We start from the raw sequence: 9,551 nt of genomic DNA, 5'->3' as shown, positions 1-9,551 counted from the left end.
CTTGCTCTATGGCTAGGACAATGTGGTCCTGTCCTTTGTTTTGTTACGTGTTATATGTGTAACCCAAGTATGCCTAGAATGGCTAGCTCTACTGTGTAGCTTAGGCCTACTATGTGGATGTTCGTGCCTTTTTAAACCATTTATTTAAGAGAACGACCAAGAAAGTACATTTTCAAACTTTTTTTGTGTCATCCTCAAAGATTTTAAATGCATTATCCACATATCTGGTGTTTTAAATTGTAAAATACATATATTTATCTACAAATAATCTATCACCACATGTTGCATGTAAACCCCTATTGCACGCTACTGTTTGTCCCAAACAATGCAACTCACAAAGTAGTGAGTGATACTGTAAGAAATAAACACATACTCACACTTTGAAAAGTAGGCCCTCTCATTATAGGCTGCATTTTTTTTAAACATTCAAATGTGTGCTATTAATGTAAAAAAAAAAATCTTCAAGTTGTTGGATATTGGAACTGGAACGTGAACACGCTGTCATCCACATCGACACCAGAGCATCCCAAACATGCTCAATGGGTGACATGTCTGGAAAGTATGCTGGCCATGGAAGAACTGGGACATTTTCAGCTTCAGATCCTTGAGATCCTTACAGATCCTTGAGACAGTGTATTATCATGAAACATAATAATGTTTCATGAATGTTTCATAAACAAGGTGATGGCGGCGAATGAATGGCACAACAGTGGACGTCAGGATCTCGTCACAGTACCTCTGTGCATTCAAATTGTGTTTGTTGTCGTTAGCTTATGCCTGCTCATACCATAACCCCACCACCATGGGGCACTCTGTTCACAATGTTGACATCAGCAAACCGCTTGCCCACACAACACCATACACATGGTCTGCTGTTGTGAGGCTGGTTGGACATACTGGCAAATTCTCTAGAATGATATTGGAGGTGGCTTATAGCAGAGAATTTGGTTTGTTTGGGACGGTGTAGTGTGTGTGTGTGTGTGTGTGTGTGTGTGTGTGTGTGTGTGTGTGTGTGTGTGTGTGTGTGTGTGTGTGTGTGTGTGTGTTGAAGATAGAAGAATAAAAGCCTTGAACGGAGACAGAAAGCGCATCTGCCTATTCTTACCAGACGTCCTGTAGTAGCCGATCAGAACCTAAGAATCAGCTTGAGCGTACTAGTGGGTGAGGGCATTCACAGGCGACCACTCAAACAGGTGAGGCCAAAAAACACACACACACACACACACACACACTTTGAAAAGTAATTTGAAGCCCCCCTCGTTATAAGCTGTAATTATTTACATTCAAATGTATCATAGTTTTTATTGTCACCTGAATCTGAACATAGCCCACATTATTTAATATTCAACATTTCTCAGTGGAGCAAGCTCATTGATCCAGTAGTATGATCAATCAAATAGGAGTAGTTATTTCTTTTTTATACAAACACTAGAGTAAACAGGCTAGCTAAATGCATCACATTGCCCCAGTAGCCTAACTACAGTCACAGCCTGCCTACTACCTTGGTGTACAGTGCACATCGACTTTGGAGTGCTCCCTCATTTATTCGCTAGGCGGCATCAGTGTCAAAGATTGTGTCGAGTTGCCTACTGCGGAACCAAAAGATAAAATACATGACATTTTCCGGTCACATTTAACAGAGGGACAACAAAATGTACGGTGTGCATACTCAAACGACCCTCATAAAACGTTCTCTTTGGCCAACTTCAAAGAGAATTTGTTTACTCTGAGTCGGTAAGTATTAAATACGAGTGACTTCGCTTTTCTAGCTATGAACCAAAACTAGCTAGCTTTGCTCTACACAGCATGCTGGCTAGCTAGTGAATGTCAACACAGTCAACCAATACAGAGCAAACACTAACTAGTGTCGTTATATTTTCGCTTAAATTGAATCTACTAACTTTGTTTGCACGTCATGCCAACATCTGTCGCAATTTTTGATTGCAGGGCGACAAAAACTCGAAATGAGTACGCTCGTGACCGTGCTTCGCCTCCCGAGAGGACCTGATCCGAATGGCCGCGGATTCGACCCGAACTCAACCCGTTTCGTCGCGCTGTGTCCAACAACTATTTCTGCTTCGACTGAAACATGGACTGACTCTGTCGAAGTGGGAGAAGAGCAGCGTGCACGGTCGGCTTTGAGAGAAAGCTTCCTGAGAACGCTCATAGCCATGACCAACAAGCAGGTGCAATTCCACATGTACGAGAGAGTCGAGGTTGAGGCGAAGTTTGGAGCGTCGGACATTGACGTGCTCAACTTCCAAGTTTCGGAACTACAGACCCCCATTGGGGTGCAGAAAGAAGCTCTGCTCAGGTGTCAGGATGTCATTTCATACTCCTTTGATCTCTGAACAGTGCTGTACACCAATGTGTGCTGTTTTTGAGCAGATATCCAACAAACTGAATCTGATTTGTACTGTTATTTTTAATATGATTTGGTTTGACATACAGTGCGTTTTGGGGAGTCAATGATGACAGTTCCATTGCTACAGTGTTCTGTCTGGGTGAATATGTAGCAAGATGTTACCATTTATTATTCTGTTACTTTGATTAAGGGGTAGACTTGTCATATGTTATATTTATGTGGCCAGCCAGGTATTGAGAACACTGCTATACAGTATGTCTATGATTTTTGTTTTGTAGTTTCCAATTCAATATACCTCCACTGGAGAGAGATGTCAGCACTTGTCTTTACAACGGGTATGTCAGGGGGCACCCATACCACCAGGTTCTCTGACACTCAGCTGTCCATTTCATTAGGAAGAGATGGGAGATAAACACATGTCTTCAGGTGGAATTTGGATATAATTGTCTGGAAACCTGAATCTTGCAATTATTTTGTGATTACAGGACAATGTGTTTCTTGTCTTCCTTTTCATAAGATCTGTTGCTGAGATATGTTTACCAATGGGCATATGAACTTCTTTTTTTTCTTTAAAAAAAAAAGACAGAATGTTTAGTCAGTCACTTGCATTGAATTTGATAATGTGTTCGTTTAAGTAGGCTATATATTGCAGATAAAGTGGTGGTAGTATCGAGCTTATCGTATTCCTCACTGAATGAAATATTCACGTTCGGTGGTCACGTCTTTCAGTGTCATATGGCTTTAATTTTTTTTACATATATTTTGATAAGACCCTGAAATGTAGGCCTACCTTTCAGTATTGTGCCAGTCAACACAGATATTGCAACCTCTGGTTTTCTAAATTTAATATGACCTAGCCTAAATGATCTCGACTGCCCAATCTTTAAGACTGCAAATATAATATTCACAAATGAATAAGAGAGCCTACAGTGAACTAAACAAGTATAAATTACTGTTTACGGTCAAATCTCCTTACATACTTTGTGTATGGGTTAATATGATACCTTAGTTTACACGTTTGTCAGTTGAAACAGACCTGATGAGTGGTCAGTAGTGGTCAGGATTCATCATCCTCGCAAAACGCCCTCATGACGAGGCATCGGTAATATGTAATCTTCCTAAAAGGTGCGTCTCCAATAAATAATTTTATTGGAATGCATTAGGCAATCGGTGTGCAGTGCACAGTCTCCCTCTTTTGTGCCTGAATGATACCGACCGCTTTGTGGAGACGGTCAACAATGAGAGGGTGAGTCATAACCATCCCGCCCCCTCTAAAGTATGAGTGAAATCCTGTGACGTTATTGGGCCCTTGTGATTAAATCAGGAAGCCCTCAAGGACGACCAATGTTAATTTCATATTCCCAGGCAGCAACAGCAGCGCTCAACTCCCTCCCAGCCCGCACTCTCTCCTTGATGTGCGTCCCATTCAAGCTCAGTGAAGCACGTGGTCTGAATGTTAATCTTGTTGCAGTAGTGTATCGACAATAGAGTGAGACGTTACATCTAGTTGCTGTGTGTTTACTGTCTGAGTGAGAAGAAGTTGAATAGTCACTAAATGAAAATCCTCTTTTTGTGCTGTGGACTGAATCTGGTGGCCTGCCTCATTTGTTGCATTGTGGGCACACTGTTTCTCAATGTTATCTACTCTTGAGTTTCTCTTTGTTGGCAGTCTGCTTCTCTGATTCAAGTGGAAAAACATCCCTGTGCGCAGGTGTAAGTGTGCGCCAGTGTTACAAGGGGAGAGGGGCTGTCACGATGGTACAAGGAATCTGCCCTGTCACACCATCAGCCAACAGGAAGCACATTATGCTTCTTCCTGTTTGTGGTTCCTCTCACTTCCTGTCAACTGTCTGTGATAACTTACAAAAATACATGGCCACATCCACTTAATCATACCCTGCCCATAATTCCCTCCATTAAAACTGTTGGGCAGTTACTTCTAAGGAATGTATGTGTTTTCCTTCTATGACTGCCTCATAAGGGGTTCACCGATTCAGTCTTTTGTTTTTGGTTTAGGAGCGCTGGGGTTGAGAAATTATTCAGATTATTACTCATCGGTACAGGCTGGCATGAGGTTCGAGGACTCAAAACATATAGAGATACATTTTTCAGACTGCACCCTGCTGTCGTGGACGAGGTAATACATTTTTTTTTTTAATGGGTCTCATTGAGGCTAATCTGGATAAATACAGGTTCAATAAGATAACAAAGCATGTATGCTTTTTACTGTAACACCCAGGGCATTGTAAGCTCTTGAATGTGTCTCGTCTTTATCTTGCACTCCAAATCCACCGTAGCGTTGTTTTGAACTGACATCGGTGTACATGAGCTGGCACAAATTGGGGAGAAAAAGGGGTAAAAGTACCACCAAAAAAAAAAAAAACTTGACATGATTAGAATAATATGAAAAACACAGTGGTGACTGGGTCACAGCGCCCTCTATCATACATGCTGCTGTTTGGTTTCTCCATTCAGGAGATTGAGAAGGTGGCTCCTTGGGCCGCCGGAGATGTTGACTGGAATGTGCCCATTGTGTCGCTGTGCGGCAGTCAGAGCAGACAGAGGGGGGGGCTGACTCAGTCACGGTTAGGCGGCATTCCCCAGGTTTGTTTGACTAGCCTGTGAGGGTATGTTGGAGGAGCTCCAGTGATTGTGAGGGACAGGCTCACTTCCCTGGCTCAAGTGGCCAGGGAGATAAAGACCCAGGCAGGAGACCATGCCAGCAGATAGACCCGGCAAGTAGACGTCTGGGCCCCAAACCCAAACAATACCACTCATACAAGGAGGTCTCATTTATAAAATACTATGGAATACTATATCTGTATAGGACTATGTGTTCCTGACCCCAACATCTCCCAGGAAACATTGCACCTATCAGTAGTGTCTGAGTAGGTTGGCTATGTATATGAAACATGTTCAACTATTTAGACTGAATCATAAATGACTTGAAATTCCAACTTCTCTTTCTTCCCTAGGTTTGAGTGTATTTATATACGGTCTATGGTTTGAGCATATCAGCTGCTGACTAACTGCTTTCCAACACATCATAGTAAAGTAGGGGAACATAGTTTTGCTTCCTGAGTGACCTTATGGGGAAGGACAGGAGGGGGGTTGCATGTACTCAGTCTAGACAGGAAAAGATGAAGAAGGGGGTTTACTAATTAGTAAGAGATTAAAGTTATCTTAATTGATCTACATCAAAGCCTAGAGAGCCCTAACTGGCCCACTCCCATTCCCACAAGGCTAAACACAGGAAGATGCTTCTAATGACTGTCTATGATGCTGATGACCCACCAACAGAGCTCCCAACTGATGATTGAATCCCCTCACAAGCAATGAAGTTCACTCCCCAGCCAATCAGAGGAGGGCAGGAAAGCAAAGCTGCCATTTTGTTAAGTTTGTGGATAAGCATGATGACAAATGAGTCCATCCAACCCTCCAAAAGGGTTAAACAGAGTCCTCCATATTTCTGTCCTCTACACATTCAAAGGCCAGGGGAAGGTAAATACATTTCATATTTCCAGTTAAGTTGGGACCTTCCTTGGTCTCCCAACCACTCCTGAACCTCATTGCAGATGTCCAGGCCAGAAAACATGTCCAACAGTATTAACGGACCATTCCAGGCTGTCAGGATTTCACTGCAATAATCCTTTAATTAGACAAAAACAGGAAGTAGACAGGCAATATCTGAGAAACGGTTTCCTGTTGGAGCTCGGTGTGGGCGAGGGCCCAGGACTGACCATGCTATGCCAAAGGCTCTTTTTTTCAACATGTTATGTTGAATAACATTCCTGTTCGATGAGCAAGAATACCGTAGACATTCTTGCATGCCCTTAAATGACTAAATCAGGTTATTTTAACAGAGTTGCGAAGGAGATGTCTGGTAATTTATCTACAAGGGAAAGTGCCCTGGCACTGAGAAGTGGCAGTCTCGTAAAAGCTATTTAATCAGGGGCAGAATCGCATACATTTAAAGATTTTTCTTCCTGTGGTCATTAACGCTGTGTCTGTGACTGGAGCGCTACACTAATATTAAGCTTCCCACAAGAACAGAAGGGAGGACGGTTCCCGACACTCAGTCCCTCCTCCTCACTCCAAAGCCCCTTATCCTCCAGTCCTTGCTACACTACAGTACAGCTATTCTCCCCTCTACTCTCCTTCCTGTACGCATCTTTTTTTCTCCTTCACATCATCAAAAGCGTGTTTTCAAAAGGCAGGCCTAATTGCTTATAATTTAACTCACACACGCACTCATGCCCACCAGCCCTCTCCCCAGACAGACTGCAGTCTCAATCTACACTACACAGTACCAGTGAAAAGTTTGGACACACCTACTCATTCAAGGGTTTTTCTTCATTTGACTATTTCCTACATTGTGGAATAATAGTGAAGACATCAGAACTATGAAATAACACGTGGAATTATGTAGTAACCAAAAAAGTGTTAAACAAACCAAAAAATAGTTTTGATTCTTCGAAGTAGCCTATTTGCATTAATGACAGCTTTTCACACTCTTGGCATTCTCTCAACCAGCTTCACCTAGAATGCTTTTCCAACAGTCTTGAAGGAGTTCCCACATATACTGAGCACTTGTTGGCTGCTTTCCCTTCACTCTGAAGCCCAACCCATTCCAAACCATCTCAATTGGGTTGAGGTTGGGTGATCTGATGCAGCACCATCACTCTTCTTCTTGGTCAAATAGCCCTTACATAGCCTGAAGGTGTGTTGGTTAATTTTCCTGTTGAAAAATATATGATAGTCCCACTAAGAGCAAACCAGATGGGATGCCGTATCACTCCAGAATGCTGTGGTATCCATGCTGGTTAAGTCTGCCTTGAATTCTAAATAAATCACTAACAGTGTCACCAGCAAAGTGCCCCCAACACTATCACAAGTCCTCCTCCATGCTTCACGGTGGGAACCACACATCCAGAGATCATCCTTTCACCTACTTTGCCACAAAGATAAAATATATTATATTTATATATTCTATATTTGTTTAACACAAAAAAATATAATCTGTCCTCGGTGGCAACACTCACTACCGAGTTCCGAACTGCCTCTGGAAGCAAAGTCAGCACAAGAACTGTTCATCGGGAGCTCCATGAAATGGGTTTCCATGGCCGAGCAGCCGCACACAAACTTAAGATAACCATGTGCAATGCCAAGCGTCGATGTAAAGCTCACCACAATTGGACTCTGGAGCAGAGGAAACGCGTTCTCTGGAATGATGAGTCATGCTTCACCATCTGGCAGTCCAACGGATGAGTCTGGGTTTGGAGAATGCCAGAAGAACGCTACCTGCCCCAATGCATAGTGCCAACTGTAAAGTTTGGTGGAGGAGGAATAATAGACTGGGGCTGTTTTCCATGGTTCAGGCTAGGCCCCTTGGTTATAGTGAAGGGAAATCGTAACGCTGCAGCATACAATGACATTCTAGATGATTATGTGCTTCCAACTTTGTGGCAACCTTTCCTGTTTCAACATGACAATGCCCCCATGCACAAAGTGAGATCCATACAGAAATGGTTTGTCGAGATCAGTGTGGAAGAATTTAACTGGCCTGGACAGAACCCCATTGAACTACGACTGCAAGCCAGGCCTAATCGCCCAACATCAGTGCCCAACCTCACTAATGCTCTTGTGGCTGAATGGAAGCAAGTCCCCGCAGCAATGTTCCAAAATCTAGTGGAAAGCCAACCCAGAATATTGGAGGCTGTTATAGCAGCAAAGGGGGTACTGACTCCATATTAATGCCCATGATTTTGGAATGATGAGCAGGTGTCCACATATCTTTGGTCATGTAGTGTATGTCTTTCTCGTTCACTTCCTCTGGCCTACTCTCTCTCGCCCTCCCTCCCTCTTCTCATAAAGCTTGATTTACTTGTGTCAGGGACAAGGACATCTGCCCATTAGCGAGAGACTGATTTAGGTATTGCCGTCCCCTCCTTTCCCTCTTCCCACTGTTCTTATCATCCTCCTCCTCCTCCTCCCTCTTTCAAATTGGGGTCGCCAACCTTCATCACGCAGGCCGGTGAATCATCAGTGAGCTCAGTCTGGGCCCAGGGTGGGACGCCACGGCTACTTCCGTCCCCTCCGAAATTACCAGGGAATCCGACATTGTCTGCTCTCTACTGTCTCATCACTCTGTCGCAGGGAGAGATGGAGAGAGGGAGGCTGAGATGGGAAGAGAGTGAAGGGCAGAATGCAAAACCACTTGGTCATCTTGAAGTGAATCAAACGGCGTTACACTGTCATTTTGAAAGAGTCAGTATGATGTTGATAATGTGGTCCGTCACTAGAGCATGGAGAGCGATGGGGACGAGTGGGGAGGAAGACACTTTATAATTGAGTACTGTATTAATGTGATATGCATTTATCAGTCTAAATGAGACCTATAGGTCTAAATGAGACCCCCCCCCCCCCTCCCCCATTGGCCTTCCACCCCTGTCCCTCAGAGCTCATAGTTTTGCATCGGATGGCAGGGGTGGTGTCGGTGTGTGTGGCGGGGTGCAGGTCATTTTTGGCTGGGTCCCAGAGCACGTCTCCCTGGCCGCTTATTTACTGATGGTATCTTCGAGCTGGAATCTGGGTAAACACTGAACCTACTCTAGATAACGAGGAGAGGACATCTTCTTTCACCCTAGCCCCCCACTGCCTTCCACCCAACCTCCTCTGTACCCCACCTCCTTGTAATCCTTCCAACCAGCCCCCCCCCCCCCATACCCTCCCCACTACTCCAAAACCTCTAATACCCCCCTTCCTCATAACCTGCCTAGCTCTCCTTCATCAGCCCTAGTATGTGCTGTAACACTCCCTGCCACAGTGAAGCTGGACCTCAGCCTCACCCTGTCCTAGCCTGGTGCTCCTCTCCTCCCATTCTGGAGTGCTGATTGGATAGACTTGACCCTGTGACCTGTAGATGAAGCCCTGTGTGGAGGGAGGCCATGGGTCTGGTGGCGTGACGCCACAGGCCACACCTGGCCACATCTGGGAGAGCTAAACTCCTCATGTTAACCCCACACATCTGGAGCTAGGGCTCTGACGGAGTGAAATAACACATAAATAACACACACACACACATTCTGAGACACACACACTTACTGTGTACAGACACACACACACACACACACAGAGACAGGCATGTACACTCACACACACTGACACTCTGTATCCAGTGTCTCCT

General features: G+C 44.3%; 2 protein-coding genes across 2 annotated transcripts in view; both read left to right on the top strand.

Annotated features, from left to right (window-relative positions):
- The first annotated feature begins 1,618 nt into the window (after window positions 1-1,618).
- LOC115141456 (gem-associated protein 7-like) lies at window positions 1,619-3,038 on the top strand. Its single transcript, XM_029680337.2, has 2 exons — window positions 1,619-1,734; window positions 1,948-3,038. Exon 2 carries the CDS (start codon window positions 1,965-1,967, stop codon window positions 2,349-2,351), a length of 387 nt encoding a protein of 128 aa, XP_029536197.1. The 5' UTR covers window positions 1,619-1,734; window positions 1,948-1,964; the 3' UTR covers window positions 2,352-3,038.
- Window positions 3,039-4,311: 1,273 nt separating this feature from the next.
- LOC115141457 (bone morphogenetic protein 2-like) overlaps window positions 4,312-9,551 on the top strand; it is a 29,626-nt gene continuing 24,386 nt past the window's right edge. Inside the window, exon 1 of the mRNA XM_065000196.1 lies at window positions 4,312-4,502. Coding sequence (XP_064856268.1) covers window positions 4,312-4,502 — 191 coding nt within the window. The remainder of the gene's footprint in view (window positions 4,503-9,551) is intronic.

The sequence above is a fragment of the Oncorhynchus nerka genome, linkage group LG14, assembly GCF_034236695.1.
Source record: "Oncorhynchus nerka isolate Pitt River linkage group LG14, Oner_Uvic_2.0, whole genome shotgun sequence".
Classification (NCBI taxonomy): Eukaryota; Metazoa; Chordata; class Actinopteri; order Salmoniformes; family Salmonidae; genus Oncorhynchus; species Oncorhynchus nerka.
Note: the sequence above shows the minus strand (reverse complement) of the source record. Positions and strands in the feature narration are given on the sequence as shown.

Excerpts from the sequence above, each read along its gene's own strand:
- LOC115141456 (XM_029680337.2), top strand. The coding sequence starts at position 1,965 with ATGAGTACGCTCGTGACCGTGCTTCGCCTCCCGAGAGGACCTGATCCG.